The 22,860-nt window shown below is 56.4% G+C and overlaps 2 protein-coding genes across 6 annotated transcripts in view; one reads left to right on the top strand and one right to left on the bottom strand.

Moving 5' to 3' along the window:
• Positions 1-287: 287 nt before the first annotated feature.
• CXCR5 (C-X-C motif chemokine receptor 5) lies at positions 288-11,321 on the top strand. Its single transcript, XM_031670433.2, has 2 exons — positions 288-344; positions 8,868-11,321. The coding sequence occupies exons 1-2, from the start codon at positions 288-290 to the stop codon at positions 9,933-9,935; spliced, it is 1,125 nt and encodes a 374-aa protein (XP_031526293.1). The 3' UTR covers positions 9,936-11,321.
• Positions 11,322-11,461: 140 nt separating this feature from the next.
• BCL9L (BCL9 like) overlaps positions 11,462-22,860 on the bottom strand; it is a 28,130-nt gene continuing 16,731 nt past the window's right edge. For all 5 annotated transcript variants that reach the window (XM_015242160.3, XM_006207752.4, XM_031670431.2 and 2 more), the window contains 7 exons: positions 22,223-22,608; positions 21,434-21,553; positions 18,501-18,711; positions 18,283-18,367; positions 15,898-18,184; positions 15,242-15,526; positions 11,462-14,811 (listed from right to left, as the gene is read on the bottom strand). In XM_015242160.3, the coding sequence (XP_015097646.2) occupies positions 13,718-14,811; positions 15,242-15,526; positions 15,898-18,184; positions 18,283-18,367; positions 18,501-18,711; positions 21,434-21,553; positions 22,223-22,608 (4,468 nt within the window). In that variant the 3' untranslated portion in view covers positions 11,462-13,717. The remainder of the gene's footprint in view (positions 14,812-15,241; positions 15,527-15,897; positions 18,185-18,282; positions 18,368-18,500; positions 18,712-21,433; positions 21,554-22,222; positions 22,609-22,860) is intronic.

Raw genomic sequence — 22,860 nt, 5'->3', positions numbered from 1 at the left:
AGCCCCAATTGAGACACCTATTGCCAGGAAAGAAGCTGAAATGCTTGACTAGCACTGATGCTACGGGGATTTTCCCTTTTTCTTCAAAAAAAAAAAACAGAAAAGACCCAGTGGAAAAAAAAAGTGATGAGTTGTGAGACGGCCCCGGGTCCTACACAGCCCCAGAAGACAGCGCGCAGTTCATTTGTTTAAATTTGCAGCTGACGGCTGCCACCTCTCTATAGGCATCAGGCGGAGAAGTGCGCAGTATCAGACAGTGGCCAGTCTGGTGACATACGGCCATTACCATGAACTACCCCCTAACCCTGGACATGGACCTCATGAACTACAACCTGGAGGACCTGGTGAGTGGGGACAGATGCTTATGGTCGCCCAGGATTCTAAGTATCCTGTGCCCAGAGCCCCAGGAAAAGGGGATAGCCATAGAGTCCCCTCCCACTCTGGATGGGCAGACTCTAGGACAGGCTCATTGGTGCCTGCCTTTTAAGGCTTTATTTCTCATTCCTTGGGGGAAGCAGATAAAGAGAGCTGTTGCCTTAAATAGACATCCTTTAGAAGGGATTGGAAGTATGGGTTCAGCTCGTGCAACCTGACCCACTCTGGGACCTAGGACAAGTCACTTGGTCTCTCCATTCTTCAACAGGGGATCCTCTTCTTGTCTCTCGGGGCTGGAATAAGGGGTAATCGGGAAAGTACTTTGGAGGTTTTCTTAATGTCAGGAGGCTGGCATTATTAGTTGACCAATCAAATTATATTTATTCATGTCTTGCTCTGTGATTATTTCATTGAGGTATGACACTCTGTATTAGATAGAGGAGTTGAGAACCTGGTATTGGTCCCTCAAGTAGCTTACAGTCTAGCCAAGAAGAAAGAAATTACTCACCAGAAGCTCTTAGACGATGCTTATGTGCTAAAGCGAGGAAGCGTGAGACCAGGTGGTCAGCAGAGGAGGGGACCCCGTGGGCTGGAGTCAGCGGACACCAAGCTAGTGTCAAGTTGGTGGAAGAACTGTGTGTTAATCCTAGAAATGTCTTAGAGCATGTTGTGGCCTCCCTCAGAGGACTGGACTCTCTAGAGATAAGTATTCTTGGATGGGCTAAGAAAATGGTCCCCAGCATCATTCTCTGCCATCCACCAGAGACTTTCCCGTGAAGCAGAGTGATCCAGTTGGTTTGGCTGTCACTGGGCCCCTGAAAGATGTATGTAGTGGGCAACTCAACCAGAGACTCCAGTGTGTGTGGGCAGCAGAGGACTGCTTGTAAGGATTTTTGGAAACTTCTTTGTGTTTTTTTCTCCTTTTCCCCCATTAGCCAAGGGCACCTCTAGGGAGAGAACTCTCTGAGCTGCATTCTGGACTGGATAATGAAGGATCCATACCAGCCAGCTCTTCTGATCCTAAACTCACTCTGAGATGGTCTCTGACTCCCTCTGACTCCCTTGGCTGGAGTCTATACTGTAATTCCATCAACTGCATTCCCAGACTTGCTTGGAAAAAACTTGCCTCTCACTTGCCCAGATCCCAAGACTTGGAAGTACAAGTAGAACGAGGGGAGGTGGGGGGAAGGGCTAACTGCCCAGAGTCTGACCTCTCAGATCCAATCCCCAAATAAAAGCAGAGCCAGAACCATCAGGCTAATCAGAACTGCTACTTAGTTTTATGGGTCCCAATGCAAAATGAAAACGCAAGGCTCCTATTAAGAATTTCAAGAGAGCCACAGCAGAGGGCTAAACTGAGCCCAGGGTTCTTCTACACACAGGGCCCTGCGTGACTGTATGGGCCGCACGCCCCTAAAGCTGGCCCTGAGTGCCATCAGACTAAAACCCCACTGCCCTGACAAGCCAATGTGCTCTCCCCCTGGCCCCAGTCCGGGCCCCTGGCCTCGCCTGATTAGGTTACTGGGTATCTTCCTCTGCCCGTGGCTTCAAGCTGACCACGAGCCCTGACCCAGTTGGATATCACAATAACCAACTCAAGACCTGGCCGGTTCTGGCTTCTGAGAAACCTGAAGAGTTCCGCTAACTGCACGCCTCACTCCACTGCGTGACCTACTAGAGACAGGTGGTGGCGGGGGCAGGGGGACAGTGGGGCATGTCCTATATACCAAAGAAAACCTGCCGCCCAGGGAGAGAGACCTGGTGACTCACTTCATCTCACACCTCAAATGAGTGGTCTTGGGCCAGGCATCCCAGCGTGCCTGAATCCCCTTATCCGGGTCTGGCCTGGAGCGAGGAGTCCTAGGACCATCTTCCTCTTCCTCAACCAGCTCCCAGTGCCTCATCTCGCCTTCGCTCACCTGAGCTTTCTCTCTCCAGGGCTGTTGCCACCTCAGAAGTGTAGACCCTCTCCCTCCACCCCCACACACTCCCAGGAGGACCTTGAGCAGTTGTGACAGTTCCCCCCAGCAGTGTCTCACAGCACAGGGGCCCTGGGATGGCAGGGCAGCAGAAGAGTCTGTGTGTGGTAGCTTCTCAGTAAGTATGTAAGGCTTTGTGCTGCTCTGCTGAGAGTCTTAACTCATCATTTCTCTCTGGAATTAGTCTCACTTCTGTTCTATTTACTTCGTATTCCCCTCCGTCTCCTTGTGCAAACCAAGGGTCAGTTCACTTTCCTAAAAAACTGGGTTCTAGCCCCAGTGTTGGCTGGAGAATTAGGGGTTCTTGATCATAAGCCAAGCACTGGGCATCCTGACTCCCCTTCCTCGTCTTGAATTCTAAGAGCAACACAAGCTATCTAAAATGTCCATTCTCTTGAGATGGGATTCTCATTAAATGAGGATCCAAACAGAAAAAAGTCTAGACAGCTATGTCCCCAAAACAAGAAGCCAGGTCCCTGGGGTGGGCATGCCAGGGACTCATCCTGCTAGGCAGTTCTAGGCAGATCTGGAGCAGCCTCTGTCCATAGGAACCTTGATCTGAAAGCATGGACCTCCTCTCAACAGAACGAGGGGAAGGTCATAACTTACACCTCCAGCCCCACCCTGCACCCTAGCCAGGAGGGACACTACTACAGAGCCGGGTGAAGCTGGTTCAGCCCCAGGGCCTAGATTCCCCTGACCCCTCCCCAGGGATGACCCCCACAAACTATGACCTCAGTATGATCAGAGCACCATGGGCGGCAAAGGCCATTCACATGCACTGTCCCATCTCATCAAGGAGGTGTCAGGAAGAGGAACCAAAACCAGCTCAGGCTGCTTCTGGGGTTTACCTTGGGGGAGGGCAGGATCACCCCCTCCGAAACCAGTCAAAAGTCCCAGAGGGACTGAGAGTGATTCAAAGGGTCAGAGATGAGGGAGAGACCCAGGGCCAGCCTGGGGAGGGGTCGGTGTTGGGGAAAATCTGGGCTCAGGCACACAGTCCACAGTTCCATCAGGAATTCCTGCCTTCAGTGAGGACACAGACTGTGGCTGAGCACCTCTCTGGCAGAATGGCAGAAATATTGGCCATGGATTTGGCACTGAGGATCAGGACACAAGAATGAGTATTTCAGGAATGATGGGACAAAATATTTCAAATCCGTACTGACACAGGAGATGGTTTCAAGAGGTGGCATTCTACCTAGGACTGTGTGGCTCTGTGTCCAAAGTGAAACTGATTTGGGGTGCTAAGGGGGTGCTTAAAGGCTCAGTGGAGAGGTAGGTGTGGTTTAACATCTCCCTGCCTCCCAGAACCACATGCAGGGTAGTACCACGTTCCTAATGGCCAAAACAGAGATGGATGAGGAGCCTGGTGAGCTTGCTCCTCAAGGGTGGGGGCAGGGAAAGGCAAGGGGTTGGGGGGATGTGACAAATGGCAAACCAGAGTCTCAGACAGTCTTCAGGGAGTGCAGGCCCTTTAAAGGAAGAATGAAGTAAGGGATACAGACCTCCGCCCTGGCTCCACAGCCCAGTCTCCTTCCTCCAGAGCCCCTCACCCCTTAAGCCACTGAAAGCTGGAGTGAGAGACATCCTGGCTGGCCCCACTCACAGCTCCTGACTCCCGGTTGGGAATAGCCAGACAGGGACATAAAAGGAGATGGAGCCTGTGTGGGTGCCCTATCACCAGAGTGATGACCTGCACTTGTGTGGAGACGCCTCCTGCAGCCAGCATGACTCAGACCCCTGGATCCCTGGGGTTTGGCCTGGATGAGCCAAGCCCTCAGCAGCCCTGCCCACTTCCTGGGGGCTGAGAAGCAAGGTCAGGCAGGGGCATTCACTGGCAGTGGGACAGACAGCATGAAGAAGCTAAAGGCTCCCATCCAGGTGCTGAGCTAGGTGATGCTAAGAACCAGCTCAGCAAAGGGCAGGGCAGCCAGAGGGTCGGAGCATCTGGAAGCTGGGGGCAAGGGGCATTTGAGGGCAGGGCCCAGCCTCCTTTCCAGGGAAGGAATCCCTTCCCACACACTTGGCCTCAAACATTCCTCTTCCTCCCAAGGGCCCCAGCCCATTGTCGGACAGTTCTGCCTGTTAGAAGATTCTTTGTCCTTTGACTGAAACACCCTCGATCCCATCTCTGCCCATTCCCCCTGGTCTGCCCTCCAGGACCTCACACAATAAGCCCATCCTGCCTTCTTGCTGTGGGGCCTCTTTCCAGTCCTTGAAGAAGACATCTTTCCCGGCCTCAAGCCGCCTCTTCCCTGAAAACTTCCTCCCAGAGCGGGGATTTCCAGATCCCTCAGCTTCTGGTCACCCTTGTCCAGACCAAACAAACCAGGTTGGTGCCAGCCGCCCACCTACAGGTTTCTGTTCACCTAGATAAGGTAACAGAGCCCGCCTGGCAGCCACGTCACCCTGTTGACTCATCTGAATCTTGCAGTCAACAAACTCTCAGGTCTTTTTCTCACAAACTGTTAAGTCAGGTCTTCCCCAACTTGTACCCGCACAGTTGAAGTTTTAAACCTGAGTCTTGGTCTTGACATTCTTCTTTACCAATTCCAGCTGGTCAGTTTAGGACTGTAGTTCCAGGTTGCAGAGAACTGTGCCTTGTCTGAAAGTGTCCCCCAGCTGTGGCGTCCAAGACAGGGCTGAGAGGGTGAATGAGGAGAGGCTCCAGGACAGACCCCCTGAGGAGGGTCTTAGACACGCCCTGCCCGACCTGCTGACCCAGATTCCCAGCCAGCAAACGTTTGCTGAGCTTCAGGCTGGCCGGTGCAGGGCAGTGAGGCAGCCTCATTATTTGGAGAAGTCAGATGAGGCTTGGAGATCTTCATTATCCAGGGAAGGGCCTGGGTCCCACAGAGGCTCCTGAGGAAGGAAAGAAGGGAGGGGTAGAGGGGAGAAGGGAGGGAAGGAAGAGCAATGTTTGTAATCCCAAGTACTTTGGTCTCTTCCCCCTTCCCACCTTCTCCTGGCACCTAAATACCAGGACACAGAATGTTCCAGCCCCTACTCCTACCCTGTCCCCAGGTCTCACAGCAATTTTCTGCCTAGATTCTTGGCTCTGTGCTCAGCTTCAACCCAGTCTTTGTGTTTCCTTGCCTTATTTGTGGCTCGGGTCCCTGGCCTCTGTGTAGGCTGCGGTCCACTGGGCACCCATCTGAGCTGATGCTGTCATGGCCCCGCCTGGCACGTGTCTAAGTCTATATAGGGTGCCTGCTGCTGTCAGAGTGTGTGTGTGCCTGAGGGCCATGGGTTCCTGCAGCTTCTTGAGTCGAAGAATGAGTGAGCGCTCAGCCAGATCACCCACAGTGTGCTCCCTCTGGGTGTGAGTCTTGGAGGGCCCCCTTGTGTGCCCCACCCCCTATGGCATTCAGGAGTCCAGATACCTAACTTCCCACCAGGCCAGAGCTGACCTTGCATGATTACCTCTCTCCATGATTTGGGGAAGGGTAGGGGTGCCGGATCATCTGGGTGTGGGAAGTGGCTTTAACACGTGCCACTCCCGAGCCCCCAAAATGTCTGTTTGACACCTTCTGCCGAAAGGTACCGCCATCTCTCAGCACCCTTCAAACCAGCTTCCTCCCATCTTCTCTCTGCCTGAGCACTCTGCCAAACAAATACCTCTTGGCAAGAAGGAAGAGACAGTCCCCTACTCCCAGCCCTCCTCAAAACCCGGGTTCTCAGGAGATGGGTCTAGGGACGCGTCTCTCTGCGTTGACTTTAAATGAGCAACAAATCAATCAACCTGATGCCTTCAAGGGTAGGACCTGAGTGGGTGTCATAAATGGCCTCTGGGCCCAGACAGGCTGGCTGCACCTAAGCCCTCCACTGGGCAGAGGGACAGCCAGGCTCCCACCACGTGGCAGGTGGAGTCCAGCCTCACAGACCGTGCCAAACTGCATCTCTTCTCTTTCTGTCTGAATCACTTTGCTCTGCATGAAGGCAGCTCACCTCACTGCTCCCCCCTCTAACTTCTGCTGAATTCCTGGGTAAGTCAAATGGTTGTATTCAGTGATGATATTGGAAATAGCTCCCAATATGGGTAGAGAACCCAAGATAAGCTCCAGGCTGTCGAGAGCACTGGGAGGAGGCAGGAACTGAAGAAGGTTACGGGGTGAGAGTCTCTGCTGAGGTACAGGGAGGAACTTGCCTGAAGTCCCAGAATCCGAGGGCCTTCTCTGGGAAACTGCTCTCTGATCAGTTCAGCACACATCTGCTGCGTGTATGTTCAGCGTGTGTAAAACACATGGCCTTGTGAGGGGGACACAGAGGTCTGCCTCCAGGAGTTCACCATCTAGTGAGGTAATGGACCTCCCAACCCTGGTGCTGTAATAAAGGCGCTCGTGACGAAAGAAGAGAGAACGTAATTCCAAGTGGAAGAGCTCAGAAGGACGTAGGAAGCTGGGATTGGGTGGCGCCCTGAAGGAAGTGTAGGAACAGGCCAACTTGGGAAGAAAGGATCGACCGCTCAGTGAAAGGAAGAGTTTTGGAGACAGGACTGTGTTGGGGTGATGGGGGCAGGTGGCCAGTAGAATGATGACCTTGAAGGATAGGGATAAGGGGATAAAGTAGAAAACAAGGTTTGAAAGGTCAAGAGGAATATACATTTTGCAGAAATTTAAACTCCTCTATGAGGGGGATTTAAATCTCCTCCTGCAAGCCCATGATTTTCAGGTGAAAATAGAAAAATTTTCTTAAACAAAAGCTTACATGTGAAACACCACATAAGACAAGAGTGTCTGGTTTAAAGGCAAGGAGAGAAGAACGGAGACTCCCTCCCCACCTGCCGCCTAAGGCCCTGTAAAACCTGCAAAGAAGGTCCATGGACTCATGCTGTATGGGAGGCCCCACAATTAGTTCTGAAATTTAGCAATGTAAGGTAAACATCTTTCCCTAAGAAAACATGCCAATAAACTTTTTTACTTTTTGAAGCTGCATTATATTCTATTGCGTGGATGCAGAGGTTGGCATACTCCAACCCTCTACATGAACTTGATCACAAACATGACTTTTTCTTATAATAGTCTTTGCTGCTAAACATGAAATTGGGGTGGGGGGAGGTAACGGGGAGCCAGTAAAAGACTTTAAGCAGGACACTGATGTGATAGGATTCATGGGTTGGAAGACTCATCCTGTCCTCTGTGTAGAAGATGGACAAGAGTGGAGGTGGTGGGAAGGTGACCCAAGGAGAAACAGTAGTCCTGAGTGTTAGGGTGAAGAAGGACTAGGGCTACGGCAGAGGGATGCTGGGATGGGGTGAGCCTATAGCTCTACACTGAGGCCCCTGCTGGTGTAGGACCCTCCCTCTCCAGGAAGGAGGGCAGTGAGAGAACACCCACAGCCTGGGTGCTGTGTACCCTCTCCCATCCTCTCGCTCTCCCTGGGGCTCATTGCTTGTAGAAGTTTGAACCCACCTAAATTGGTCACAGTGGGTTTTGAAATGCTGCGGAGAGGGGTCTGGTTAGAGGAGGGGTGGGAAGAACAGTGCTGGGAACTGAGGAGAAGCAGGTGCAGGCGGACAGCTGTGAGTGAAAGGTATGAAAACAGGCACCATGTCTTCCTTTGCGGTTAGCTGGGTAAACAACCTGAGTGCGGGGGGAGGGGAGGGCAGCAGGAGGAGGCCTGGGAGGAGTGACTTCCGGAGACAGACTGGGCACATCCCCTTCACTTGGACCCCCCCACCCTGCCTGGTATCCCCGAGCCTCCCTCACTTCCTTCTGTCTCTCACCTCTGCCTCTGGGCTTTTTGCTTCTGAAGCCTGCCTTGTCTGCAGAGAAGGGAGCAGAGTAAGGAGTTTGCTGGCGATGGGGAGTAGGAGGGAGGGAAACCCAAGCGGTGCTGCGTAGTGGTGGACCCCTTGGCTGTGAAGTTACAGCAACATGGGTTCGAGCAGACCTGATCTTTAGCAAGACACATTGGTAAAACAGGAATATCACATACCTTGAGCTTGTTGCGCAGATTAAACAAAACAGGAGGCTGTTACTATAATTTCAGTTATAATGAAGTCAGGAATAGGGGGACAGATCAGGAGGAAGCCAGCAGGCTATATCAGCCACCCTGCTTCCGCAGGAGGTTTCAGTGCCCTCCGTTCTGTTCTGAATTGGAACAGACGGCGCCTTGTCCCAGCCAAATCCATTCCCAAAATTGAAGTCCTGATGCCAGCCCCCAAGCCTGCAGCTTTCCATACTTGAGGACACACAAATGCAAAATAACTTACAGGTGCCCAGCCCTTCTGAGTTTACAAAGCACGTCCACACCAAATATCCACCTTCATCTCTTTCTCTGTCCTGTGAGGGAGCAGTTACTTTGACAGACAAAAACAAGTTGGAAAAGGTGAGGTGATTGGTTCAAAGAACACAAAGGGAAACGGGGATTTGGTCAGTGGGCATACTGGGGAGTGCAGGGACAAAAGCTGGGTGGGGTGAGGATAAATCTACAAGGGAGTCAGAGTCCTTCTCTGAGAGGAAAGATGGGTTCTCAGTCCCCCCCACTCTTGTCTCCTCACCCTTGCAGTACAAGGAACTGGGCAACTACAATGACAGTACGGAGACCCCTGTAGTGGAAAACCACCTCTGCTCCACGGTCGAGGGGCCCCTCCTGACCTCCTTCAAGGCTGTGTTCATGCCCGTGGCCTACGGCCTCATCTTCCTCCTGGGAATGATGGGCAACATCCTGGTGCTGGTGATCCTGGAGCGGCATCGGCAAACGCGCAGCTCCACCGAGACCTTCCTGTTCCACTTGGCGGTGGCTGACCTCCTGCTGGTCTTCATCCTGCCCTTCGCTGTGGCCGAGGGCTCCGTGGGCTGGGTCCTGGGCACCTTCCTCTGCAAAACCGTGATCTCTCTGCACAAGATCAACTTCTACTGCAGCAGCCTGCTCCTGGCCTGCATCGCTGTGGACCGCTACTTGGCCATCGTCCACGCCGTCCACGCCTACCGCCACCGCCGCCTGCTCTCCATCCATATAACCTGTGCGACCATCTGGCTGGCGGGCTTGTTCTTCGCCTTGCCAGAGATCCTCTTCGCCAAGGTCAGTCAACCCCACCACAATGACTCTCTGCCACGCTGCACCTTCTCCCAGGAGAACCAAGCTGAAACCAATGCCTGGTTCACCTCCCGCTTTCTCTACCATGTTGGAGGATTCCTGCTGCCTATGCTGGTGATGGGCTGGTGTTACGTAGGGGTGGTGCACAGGCTGTGCCAAGCCCAGCGGCGCCCTCAGCGGCAGAAGGCGGTCAGGGTGGCCATCCTGGTGACAAGTGTCTTCTTCCTCTGCTGGTCACCCTATCATGTTGTCATCTTCCTGGACACCCTGGCAAGACTGAAGGCTGTGGGCAATAGCTGTGAGCTGAACGGCTATCTCTCCGTGGCCATCACTGTGAGTGAGTTCCTGGGCCTGGCCCACTGCTGCCTCAATCCCATGCTCTACACTTTTGCGGGCGTGAAGTTCCGCAGTGACCTATCACGGCTTCTGACCAAGCTGGGCTGTACCGGCCCTGCCTCCCTTTGCCAATTCTTCCCAAGCTGGCGCAAGAGCAGTCTCTCGGAGTCAGAGAACGCCACCTCCCTCACCACCTTCTAGGTCCCAGCCCCACTGTGTTTCTGCTTTCCTTGGGGCAGGCAGTGATGCTGGAATGCCTTCCAACAGGAGCTGAGATCCTAACAGTTTACCTTGGCCAGTGTCCTTGTATGAGCAGCTGGAGGAACCAAGCCCTCTTTCCAGGACATCCTTGCCAGCTCTTCTCCCAGCCCCGTGCCTAGGATGGGGTCCAGGGAGGGGAAAGCAGCCCAAAGGCAAAGCAAAGGCTACCTGTGCCCGGCTGCATTGGGGCTGAGAGGACCACACTCGCCTTCTCTCATCCTAACCAGCCAAAGATCAAGAAACAACTTTTACTTCTGCCCCTCCCCTTAAGGAAAGTCAACCTCTCCCAGAACATACTCCATCATCTTATGGGCCACCGACCTCCACATCCACTCACCTCTCCTGCTAAAAGAAGCTAGAAGCTGAGCACCAGGGATGGATGGAGGTTAAGGCTGAGGGAAGGCCAGCTGGCAACAGAGTGTGGCCTTAACGAGTCCCGGTGCCTAATAAGCACAGACATTCTGCCAGGCCACCAGCCCAGAGGCATGTTGACCAAGCAGGAAGCTCAGACTGTCCCAGCCCAGGTAGCTGCCCTGGGCTCTGACCATAATGGCGCTGGGCCAGCCTCATGTCACTGGGCCCTGGGAGGTCTGCAGACTGAAGGCAGACTCCAGGCACCCTCAGAGACCACCCAGTGTCCCAGGGAAGAACTAAGGCCAGCAGAGAGGAGCCCGACCGAGGGAAAAAGAGATTCTCCCTTCCCAGCTCCAAGGAGGAACAAGTATAAACCAAAGCCAGCTGTCTTCTCTGCCCAGGGAGGAGAGCCCCCAGCACAGGCCTGGGGCGGCAAGGTCTGAGGCCCTGTGGGTCTGGGCACTGATCGGGAAGGAGGCAGACTCATTCCTCCCTGCCCCTCTCCCCCACAAACTACACAGCCAGGGGAACAGAGAGGATCCGACCACAGCAGAGGGTGCCAAGAGTCAGAGTAGAGGTGGGGACCTCCTGAGGAGAGAGACAGACTAAAGAGGCTTCTGGGGGTCATGTCATTCAGCTCCCACCCGCAGGCCAGGCCATCTCACTGAGCCTCAGCACGCACCACGCGGCATCCCCTTGGCCTAGGTAGTGTGACTGGCACGCCTGGGCAGGGAAGTCCCCAGGCTCCAGGAAGCTGAGAGGGTACTACTCTGATGAAACCAGAGGAAGCGGCTCCTCGCCCGCCTGCCTCTGCCCCCTGCCTGGGGAGGGCTCTCCCTCCCTCCTCCCCAGCCTCTGGTCTGGCCAGGGTGGGACATCAGCGACCCCTGCACTTGCTGAGGGCACACATCAGCCACCCAATCCCACTCAGACCAGTCAGCCAAACCAGTCTCCCTAGGAGGCCCCCCAGGGGAGATCAGAGCTATGACCCAGGGGTCTGCGTTTTCACCATGGAACACTGGGGAGGCCCTGGGGCCCCCTTTTCCTCCCAGCATCTAGTAGTAAGCTGGGCAGTGCAGGCACCAGACATGAAAGCAAGAAAGCAAGAAGCCGGATTTTTAATTTTCTCTTTTTAATAAAAAGGCACCTATAAAACAGGTCAATACAGTACAGGCAGCACAGAGACCCCCGGAACAAGCCTAAAAATTGTTTCAAAATAAAAACCAAGATGTTGTCTTCACATATTGTATTTATATATTTATATTTATATATATATATTTATATAATGGTACAAAATGGCTGGGGGTGTGGCCATGGATGGAGGGAAGTAGGCTGGCCTGTGGAGTTCACCTTGGAAAGCTAGTCTGGTGGCAGAGGTGGAGGGAGAGGAGAAGGGGGAGGGCACTGGGCCCTTTTCGGTCTGACCCCTTTCTCCTCTGGGCAGGAAACATTGAGAGTCAGTTGGAGAGTCTTGGGTCAGGGATGGGGGCTCATGGGCACAGGGCCCAGGTTGACACAGGGCGGGAAAGTGTCTGGCGGGAGGGATGGAGGGCAGGTGGCCCCCGAACACGGAGGCCCAGGCCCTGGCCCCTGCGAAGGACTGGGGGAGCCAGGAGCCTGCAGCCAGCCCCGGAGGAAGCGCTTGACCTGCTGATGGTGGACCGAGGGCAGCACCAGACTGGGAGAAGTGGGGACAAATTCCCTTTGTATCACAGCTGCCAATGGGAGACCAGGCCCTCAGATCAGGAAGGCTGGGGACGGGGCCACGGCAGAAGACACCTTGTCTAGAAATGGCCCTTGGCCCTGGAGGCAGGGTACGAAAGGCCTCAGCCAGGGAGCTGCCCTGCCACCTCACAAGGCAGAAAGGAAGTGAGAAAAGGAGAAGTGTTTTACTCCTGGGGCCAAGAGGGCAAAACACCCAATCACGTATGGCTTCAGCTCTGACCAGAGGTGGGTGGGGAGCTCTATGGGAAAGAGCCGGGGGCCGAGGGGAAGGCAGTGGCTGCGCCTGGGTGGGCACAGAGCCCTGAGCCCTAGGCAGAGGGACCTTGCCAGTGGTTGGGCAGGCAGAGAAGTGGATGCTCCCTGCTCTGCGTCCGATACTTTCTCTTTTCCATCCTCAGTGGGTGGAGGCTGGAGGGAGACAGACTGACTCGGCCAAACCCTTTTCCTCCTCCTCTGGTGATAAGTCAGTGGCAGCCTCTGGAAGAGTCAGGGCCCTGGGGGCTACCAGGCCCAGGGCCACTGCAGCAGGCACAGGACCAACCTGGCCCCCGTGACCCTCCTCCATGGCTCCACACAAGGGGGCCACAGAGCCTCCGCCTCTTCCTCCTTTCCTTCATCACAGACTGGGGGCCAAGGACTTCAAGTTCTGGCTAAGATGTAGCAGCAGGGGACACTAGACATCCACAGCTGGGAAGCCAGGGCCCCGTGTCACCTGTGTGCGGCAATCCTGAATCCAGAATCACTCAGCAGCAGACAGGCTGCCGCCCTGGGGGTCTCAGCCCTGCTGGGGCTCACCAGGCGGAAGCCTAGGTGGTCTGACCTCAGTTGAGCTGCGGGGCGGTTATGCCATTTCACCGCTGGGGGAGGGAACCAGGATGGTATCCTTTATGGACCCAGAGACACTGAAAGAGTGGGTGGGTGTGTCAGACTGCATGTCCCTGGGTCCAGGGGAATGGAAGGGGCAGTCATTTGAAGAAGGGGGGAGGGTTTCTTTTATCCTTTTTTGTGTGACTTCTATCAAAACACAGAAATACAGCACACGCACAACCCGGCACAAAAGCGCAGCGCTCTATTTACAGCTACGGCTGGCGCCCGCCCACCTGGCCAGCCGCCTGCAGGTCGGGGTGGGAGAGGGGTCAGCCACATGAGCAGGGAGAGAAACTGAGGCAGGAGACAGCAGGAAAGACCGAGATGGGGTGGGGAGCAGAGAAACCAAGAGGAAGAAAGTGAAGGTCAGGAGGAGACAGTGGCAGGAAGGAAGGAGAGGGACAGAGGGGGACCCCCTCCTCTCCTTCTGCTCCCCACCAAGGATACAGGACTCCAAAAGCAAAGCTGAAGAGGGTGGGCACAGAGAAAAGAGGGAAAAATCGAGGCTCTGTAGGGCTTCGGAGTCGTGGGGGAGGGGCAGTCCTGGTGGCCGAAAACGGAACCAACCCCCATCCCAAATCCCCTACCCAACTCTGCCACTTCCCAAGCTGCCAGCACATCTGGTTTCCACAAATGCCACTCCCCATACAAGCCCCCTCCCACCCCCTCCACCCCACCCCTTGACCCAGTCCATCCCAACACTGGAGGGGAAATAACTTTTTTAAGGTTATCATATTTGCAATATCGCCCCAGCTCCAGCCCCCCAACGGAGACTGCTAGAAGGGCAGGTTGGCCATGCCGCCCGGCGCCGGGAGGTAGCCCATCTGGCTGTCCAGAGACACACTGCGCTGCCGCAGAGGGTGGGACACCATGAGGTTCTGCTGGGGTGGGGGGCCCATGAGGGAGCCCTGGGGGGACAGCATGTGTGGGGGCTGGCTGTAGACCTCACCCCCCACGCCCCGCTGCTTCATCAGCATGAAATTCTGCTGGGTCATGAGGCCTTGTGGAGGGGACATGACCCCCTGGTGCAGGCCATGGGGCACCATGCCCTGCTGTGGGGGCACACCTGTCCTGCCCAGCAAGGACATTTGTCCGGGGTGGCACATGGACATGTTGAGCCCCCGCTGGATGCCCTGCTGGCCCGGGAGGTTGGGGGGCCGTGAGGGAGTCTGCTCCGCCATCATGTTCTGCAGGTTCATGAGATGCAGGTTGGGGGGCTGGGCCTTGGGGGGCTGGTTCTCGCTCTTGGGGAAGTACTGGAGGGTGCTGCTCGGCTTCTCCGAGGGGATGATCCTCGATAAGTCGAACTCGGGGATCCCCGTCGGGGTGGGCCGGATCACCTCGCTCAGCTCGGGGTCGTTCAGCACTGATGCCACCCCAGGGAGCACGCCCGGAGGGTACGCGTCGCCCATGCGCCCAGCCATGCTTTTGCCCATCAGGTGCTGCTGGGGGGGCATGGGGCCTGGCGGCTGGCTGGGCAGGTCCTCTGGGGGCAGGGGCATGCCTGAAGGGTAGTGCTGCTGCAGGCCAGGGCCCCCGCCCCCGCCCCCACTAGGGGCCATGGCACCGTGGGGCTGCTGCAGCCGAGGAGGGAAGGGCATCATCTGGGAGGAGCTGGGCACAGGGCCGCAGGGGGCATTCAGGGATTCTGGGCCCCCTGGAGCCATCATCATCGAGTTTTGAGGGGGCCCTCCTGTCCCCTGTGCACTGGGGTGCAGTGGAATGTTGGAGCCCAGAGGGGTGGGGGAGGGCAACATGGTAGGTGGGGGCTCATGGGACAGGGGCTGCTGGCCTGGCAGGTTCATGCCCATAGGGCTCTGGGCAGCAGCTGAGTTCAGGTGCATCTGGTTGGGCTGGTTATTGCTGATCCCTGTGGGGAAAGAGAAATGGGGGTCAGGAAGCATGTGCACCCAGCTGGGGGAGGGTGCTGAACTCAGTCTTTCCCCACTCCCCAGCCAGGCTGGCGCCAGGGGTGAGAGTTTTCACCATTGGCCTGCCCTAGTTGCGAGGGAGGGGACTCGAGGTGTTTAGGTTAGAAGCCAAGAGACCCAGGCTCTAGCCCAGTTGGCCATGGACACGTCGTTAGATGTTGGAAAGACCACTCTAATCTCCGGGCTTGGTCTCACTGAGACGGTGACTGGGAACTGTGTCCCAGGACATCATATCCCCACTCCCAGAGCCCTTTGGAAGCACAGAAAAGCCAGCATGACCACAGGGATGACTGCTGGCCATGGCCACTCTTCCCACTCCCAGTGCCCGCATCAGCTCTTCTCCCTGTGGCCCCCTTCCTGTCCTCGCACCTGGCCCAGAGCCCTGCGGTGGTGGTGGTGGTGGGGGTAGCAGGGGCCGGTCGGGCAGCAGCTCGTCGTCTGAGGTGGCGATGGTCTTGATGGCATTGTGGTAGAGCGGGGTGGAGCTGGGCATGGCGTACTTGGACATCTGGGACATCATCAGTGACAGGGGGTTCTGGGAAGGCGTGGGGTCTGGGGAGGAAGTGAATGGCAGGCTGGGATTCATGAGGCCGCTGGGAGGGTTGGCGGGAGGCGCTGAGGAGCTGCTCCGGGGGCCGCTAGGCGGGAGGGCACCTACAGAAGCAGGGAGACAGAAAGAGCAGGGGGTGACTGGGAAGGGGAAGATGAACTTGGCTGCTCACCTTGGGGGTTTAGGAAAAGGTCGGTTCTGAAATCTCTACCTGACTCCTCCAGGCACAGATGTCCCACTCAACAAAGGCCCCCCAGGGTCACTACAGCCCACCTGTCTTCAACTAATTCCTGTAGCCTCAGGGCCCCAGGCAGCGGGGAGATGCCAAGTGTGACTGCCCCTCAAGCAGAGACATCCACTGCTGCGTCCGGCACAGAAGCCTGAACTCACTCCCCTGTCCCAGCCTGAACGCACCCACCTGGGAGGCTCCCAGGGCCAGAGTCCAGGGCTCGCTTGCCCGGCTCAGTTGACTCACCCTGTTCCATGTTGCTCAGGGTGGTGGAAGAGTTCATGTTGAGAGGCGGCTGCTTGTTCTGGGGGACACCAGGGCTGGGCATGGCTGTCTTGGGCGATGCGACCCAGCCTGGAGAAGGCACCGCCATGGAGGGAGACTTGAGCCTGCTGGGCGAGCCGGTGGGCGAACGGACACTGAGGGAGGAGCTGAGGACCTGGGGCGACTTGAGAGGTCCCGGCGGGTTGGCCGAAGGCAAGGGCACCATCTGTGAGGGAGTCTGGGGTGACTTGAGGTTGGCTGAGGGCGAGGTAACCAGGGGTGAGTGTACCTGGCTAAGGGTGGGTGACTTCAGGTGCCCCATGCCCGGCGAGCCCATCTGATTAATACTGATAGTGAGGTCTGAAGGCCGTCTGCCCAGACCCCGGTTTGGGGCTGAATGCACAGACCCAGAAGGATTGGACGCAGGGGGCAGGGGCATGTGGCTGAGCCGGGTGGTACCCACATTGCCCATGGGCATTGAGCTCTGGTCAGGGCTGAACATGTCTTGAGTATTGCCCATGTCCTGGGGGATGGCTTGATAGGGTCCCTGGCCCCCAGAGAATCCCTGCTGGCCCTGGCTGGGAAACTGCGAGGGCATCAGCATCTTCTGTGGGCCGCCCATCATGCCACTGCTGTTCTGGGCCCGCACCCGGGCCATCTCCTCAGGACTGAGGCCCTGCGGCCCCATCATGTCCCCAGGGCCCCGCATCTTCTGTGACATCAGCATCTGCTGCTGTGGGGTCATCTGCACATTCAGGTTCATGTTCATGTTCATGTTCACATTCATGTTCATGTTGAGGTTGCCTGGCCCCATGGGTGGGTCCACCTCCCTCAGCCCAGACTGCCCCATGGGGGGACTCAGGAGGCCCCGACCTCCACCAAACTCCATGCCCATGGGAGTGCCTGCCAGGCCCTCGCCGCTGGCCATCTGCCCGGGGAACATGGCTGGATCCATCTGCCGGTGTGCCTGCATCATCCGCTCCATCTCCATGCCCTGCCCCATGCTGCTGCCGGCCATGCCCAGGGGGCGCTGCATGCCCATCGACCGCTTCTCCAGCAGCTGGTGCCGCAGCAGCTCCTCGCGAACCCGAGGAGTCATAAATCGCTCAGCTTCACCCTGCCCGCCTGGGTAGGGCACTGCATTCTGGGCAAAATTGCCAGGCCCCCCCATCGGGGGCAAGTCTTCGGTCCAGCCCATACCTGGCCTCACAGGCCTCTGCATGGCATTCATGGGCACCTCCATGGGCATACCCTGCATGCCTCCAAACCCAGGCATCCGTTGCATCTGGTTGCCTGGGAAGCGGGGGCCGGGGAAGGGAGGTCCGCCCCGGAGCTGCATGGGATCTTGGACATCCATGGGCCCCCGCAGCTGAGCGCCCATCCCGGGGGGCCACTGATCCCCAGGCTTGCTGTGGTAGGGCGGCGGTGGGCCCCGCACCATCATGCCCCCCATGCCCATCATGTCCTGCAGTGGGCGGCCCCCGTGCAGCCCAATCTGCTCCTCCTTCCGCCGTTTCTCCTCGTAGTACTCTTCCTGCAGCTTGCGCCAGGCCACCTGCTCAGGCGTCAGGCTGTCCTGGCCCAGCCTCGGCATCATCATGTTCATCTGCTGCCCTATGTCCCCACCTGGGGGGTGCCCAGGCACTTCGTGCTCCAGCGGTGGGCCCCCGAGGCTCTGTGTCTGCGAAATCATGGATTGCAAGGGCTCCTCGTACTTTTTCAGCCCGCTGGGCGGGGCCGTGGGTGGCTGCTGAGGGGCAGGAGGGGCTTGTGCTGGTGGTCCCCCCTCGCCAGCTCCTCCTGGAGGCCCCTTGAGGAAGGGCTCTGTCTCCCCACTGCGGAGCAGCAGCCGCTCAATGTCTCGAAGCGTCTGGAGGGACCGCTCCCGATGCTCCAGCTGCTCCTTGGACAGGCCCTCAGAGCCCACCAGGCTCCGCTGCCCGTTTCCGGTGGGGGCCTCCCCCAGCAGGGCAGGGCCCGGGGCACTGCTGGGGTCTCCTCCAGGAGGCAGTGGGTTGCTGGCGGTGGAAGCTGTAGGGGTGTTAGGGTGGGTACCCCCAGTCCCACCGCCCGTGCTGGCAGCTCCCACCGAGTTGGGTGTCAGGTCCTGACCAGCGTCTTCGGGTGGCCCCTCAGAAGGCAGAGCAGGGGGGGCGCTACCCGGGGCTGGGGGTGGCGGCGGCGGCAGTGGAGGAGGCTGGGACTGCGGGGTGCCTGCTGATGGTGTGCTCAGGGGTAGCGGTTCTGGGGTAGGTGGCACTTTGGGGGCCTGCAAGAGGGCAAAGGCAGAGCATGAGACAGGTAAGGGAATGCACCAGCAATCTGCTGTTCATAGGGCATCTCGCCTGGGCCAGGCACCACACTTACCTGGTCCAGCTTGGCCCGGGGCACGTTCTGCTGGTGGTAGGCGAGGATGGAGTCCGCCCGGCCCTGCAGCACTGCCTCCGCAGCCCTGCACAGGAGGGTCAGGCACAAACAGCTCAGAGAGGCGGGCAGGAGGGAGCCCCCAGCCTCACCCAGCCCAATCCCAGCCAACCCTGGCCCCGTGCAGGCACTCATTCAGGACCCCAGGCTGAGGCACTTACGTGTTAGCCAGGTGGGTAGTGAAGACGTACACAAACTGTGACGGAGGCTTTCCAGGGACACCCCCACCTCCGCCCCCGGGGGCATCGGGCCGAAGGCCTGGTGGGGGCCCATGCGGGGGCCCAGGTGTGCTGCTCTCATTGAGGGGCAGTTGGGCGGCTTGGCCAGGACCCAGCTGTGGGGCCGCCATGGCTGGGTCTGCTACATTACAATCTGCCAGAGAGAAGAGAGTAAAACAGGTCCAGATTTAGAGGAGACCTGGTGGGGACCCTCCACCACCCCATCCCAGAGATGCCCAGAAGCAGTGGGGCTCACTGCTCTACAGCTTGTGCCCACAGGGTCATTTGGGCTCACAATCTGGAACTTTCATTAGTCTGGTTTCCACACTTACTTGCCTTAGACCAGTCTTTGACAAGGATGGAAACTGCATGGACCATATAGAGAGGAGGGAGAGGGAAAATGTGACCGTTATGGACAGGCGCCCATGTGCCTGGCATTCTGACAGATGCTTATGGATGTGATTCCCATCTAATCATCACATCCCTAGGAGGAAGGCGTCGTACACTCCACTTGACAGAGGAGGAAACAGTCCTGGAAGGATGATGTTACTCACCCAAGGTGACACAGCCAGGCAGTACAGAGCCAGGGTCTGCATCAGAAAGGGGCTGCAGAGCCCTGTGCTCAGCCCCACTCTGACCCCTCGCCATGGTCTGTGCGTGTGTGAGCACATTGGCCAGGTGAGGGGAGAAGGCAAAGAGCTTGCAAGACCGGTGATTCAAACAATGAATGGGTTCTTTCTAAAGCTACTACTAACTGCTTTGCAATCTTATGAACGTGACACTTCCTCCCTCAAAGCCTCAGCTCCTTCATCTGTGAAATGGAAATGCTAACTTCTGCCCTGCAGGGAAGGGTGGGCAGGTTGAAGAAATCTATTTTTACAGCAAGTTCAGAATGATGTCACAAACTAAAAAATTGTTTGGGAAACAGTTACAAAAGCCTGATGCACTGGGTTCACTCCTGGGGTAGACTGGCTGCCCTCAGCATCAAGGGAAGTTTTATTCCAGGGTCACAAACTTGACTTTTAAGTCCTAGCCTAGAAAAGACCTACGACTGGTCATTAATGGGTCTAGGTGAATGAGTGGACCCTTTGCCAGGAGTCAAGTGCTGGCCTGCAGACCATAAGTGATGGCACCCTCAGTTCATATGAAGCGAACTGCCCAGAGTTATCTCCCTTGAGCCAGACAGCAGCTATGTCCCCACAAGCCCAGAGTCAGGCCTGGATACAACTTCTCTGACACTCTTACCTCTTAACAGCCCTGTCTCTCCAATTTCACACAGAATAACTGAACCAACAGTTGGGGGGGGGGTACTTGAGAGTCGACCTCAATGTGTGAGGGCCACCCCAAGAAAGAGGAAGGTGCGTATTCAGTACATAGACCTAGGACTCCTGCATACAAGTTATGGGGGGAGAGGCAGGCTTTACTTCAATAAGGAACTTTCTAGTACAATATTAAGAATAATAAAAGCTAACACTGTTTTAAGTGTGTTATATGAATCAACTCATTGACTCCTCACACCAACCCCAAGGGGGAAACGTTATTTTTATAGATGAGGAAACTGAGGCTCTTTCCCAAATTTATGCAAATAGTAAGTGGAAGACCAGGCCATAAACTCAGGGGATCTGATTGCAATTAACCTCTACATTATCCTGCCCCACCCTTAAGAACTCTTTGAGAATCTAATGGCAGTATAACTAAGATGGTAACAGTGATCGCCTTGGTATTAGTTACAGGATGTTAGCAATTTCTTCTTTGTATTTCCCCATGTCTTCATGTTTCTACAATGGTCTAATGTTTTAAAAGTGAATTGGAGAGGGTCTGTCCTGGGAAGCAGTGACTGGCCTCATCAGTGACTGAAGGGTTGGGCCAGGGGCTTGTAGACCACCAGTCAGTCTCCTGGGCTGGCGGGGGTGCTGATGGCTGGGACCAGATGACCTTTAAATTCCCAGCCAGCTGCAGAGGCTTCGGTATTTGATCCCACACATCACCTCCATGGGTACCGTCTGTTCCTTCCACAAACATCGGCTGAGTCTGTTTCCTCATCTGCATCATCATAACACCCACCTTACAGGGCTGTTGTAAGGATTCAATAAAACAGAGTAGCAAAGTACCCAGCATATTTTTTTTCTTCCTCCTTTCTACTGTCTAGCCTTCGAGAAGTTCACAATTTAACATTCTCTCACTAGTTTCTTATATATTAAATTGTTTCTCCCCACACACAGATGTAAACTTGGAGGGAAAGCATTAGATAAATGTGCACGGGTTTCCCAAGGGCAAGAGTATGTCTGGTTCTCCCCCATCACTTGTGCAAGGCCCAAATACATGCTGATTAATACAAGAATGAAAGGAGGGGGTATCCACCTGTGCCCACTCCTCATCCCGCCAATGCAGTCTGGGTACTCACCAGGAGTCAATCAGAGGTTAGGGAAGGGCGCCAGAGACATAGCCAATGTCTGCTCACACCCAGGCTTAGCAGGACTGTGCAGCAGAGCCAACTGTCCAGCTCCCAGTGATGCTGGACCCTCACCGCCCTCCCTGTATTGACCAGTAGGTGGCAGCACAGGCCAGGAATTCATAGGAGGTGGTGTAGATGGTGTACCCAGGAGAGGCCACCTGAGGTTCACCCTACCCCACCTTGGTCCCTAGGGAGAGGGGGCCACTGAGCACCTAGAAGGCAGGGGCTGAGCTATCACAGTGCAGGGGGCTACTGAGTCAGAGAAGTGATACGGGAGAGGAGTTAGCCTGGGCTCCTGACCCTTTGCTCCTTCTTCCCAGGCTCCTCTAAAGCCCTAGGTGAAGAGAGGGAGCCTGCCTCAGGGCAGCTACCCCCTAGGGGCACCACGGGCCACAGCATCCTAGCAACAACGGGCACTCACTGTGGGTGGCCCCAATGGGCTTGTCGTCCTCGTCGCTGTCCGGTCCTGAGCACCATTCGTCCCCACTGTATGGCTGCTTCCGCTCCAGTACACAGCGCCGCTTACTCCGGGGTGCCACCTCTGCCCGGGCAGGCAGGGGTCAGAGTGAGTACCCAGAGGCCTTGTCCACCCACACCCAGGGTCCTTCCCAGGCCCATTCTCCCAGATGTCCCACCCCAGAGGGCACTGCCCAGGCCACAGTGGGCACTTTGCCAGCACTTGGCCCCCACCACAACAGCATTTGTTTCTGATTTCTCTCCACAGCCCTGCTGCCTGTCTCCCCTCCCCCACCAAGCACCAAGCACAGCATAATCCCCAACCACAACTGGTTCTAATTAGGGCTGGGGGGGAGGGGGAAGCTGCTGCTACTCTTCCAGGCCCCAGTGCTTGTTCCACGGCTCCCACCAGCCAGGATACCAGGAGGTTCCTGGGAGGTGTATGGGTCTGCATCTCGCCCCAGAGCACCTCCCTCTCCTCCCCCATGGGAAAGCAAGAGAGGAATGAGACTGACAGGAAGCCCCATCATTCTGTGTGGCCCCTCCGTGGGTGGCACCTAAGGATGAGATATGGCCACCCAATCCTGAGAATGACCAGACTGGTGGGTATGACAGGGTAAGAGAAAGGTGCCCCTGCATAAATGCTGGAGAGGAGTGGGGGATGAGGATTAGACGGAGAGCAGAAAGATGGTCTCTCAGAAAGATGGCCTCACTGTGGAAGATGCTGGGGTCAGGGGATCAGGAAATGGGGTACCTTTGGCCTCTGATTCCAGGGACGGGGTCCCAGCCTCTCGCTGCTCTCCAGAGTCCACAGACACACTCCGCTCCCTCTTCACTTTGCCCTTGAGTGAGCTGAAAGGGGGGACCCCTGTCTGGGGGTTCTTCAGACTTGAGTTGCTAGGTGAGATCTGGTTGGCCTTGGCCCCATGGTTCCCCGCCCCCACGCCCTTCGAGCCCAGGTTGCAGGTGGGTCCTTGGTTCACATTCTGGTGCTGGGATTGGGCCCCGCCATTCCCTGTCTTGCCATGATTGGTCAACTTATTTTCTGGGTGCATTGGCTTGGCTGGGGCAGGGGGGCAGTGGCCGCGGGGAGATAGCGGCGGGCTCCCTGGAGCTTCTCTCCTCCTGGGGTGGGGTAACCTGGGAGAAGGTGGAAGAGACATGAAAAGTTAATCTTGGTAGGGGTGTAGCATGCCTGGATTTTAATTGCCCCATCCTGCCTCACCTAATGGTATGGGAGGAAGGGGATGAGTGGCATCTTAAGACCACCAGCTATTCCCTACCTCCCACCATGGCTCCTCAGACAAGGGCTAATGCCCTTCACCACCTTGGGGAGTGAAGATGGGGCAACTGCCTCTACCCTCCAGACCCCACAATTCAAATGAAAACAAG

Source organism: Vicugna pacos, chromosome 33 (genome assembly GCF_048564905.1).
Source record: "Vicugna pacos chromosome 33, VicPac4, whole genome shotgun sequence".
Classification (NCBI taxonomy): Eukaryota; Metazoa; Chordata; class Mammalia; order Artiodactyla; family Camelidae; genus Vicugna; species Vicugna pacos.
The sequence above is the reverse complement of the archived record's forward strand: the minus strand, read 5'-3'. Positions and strand labels throughout refer to the sequence as shown.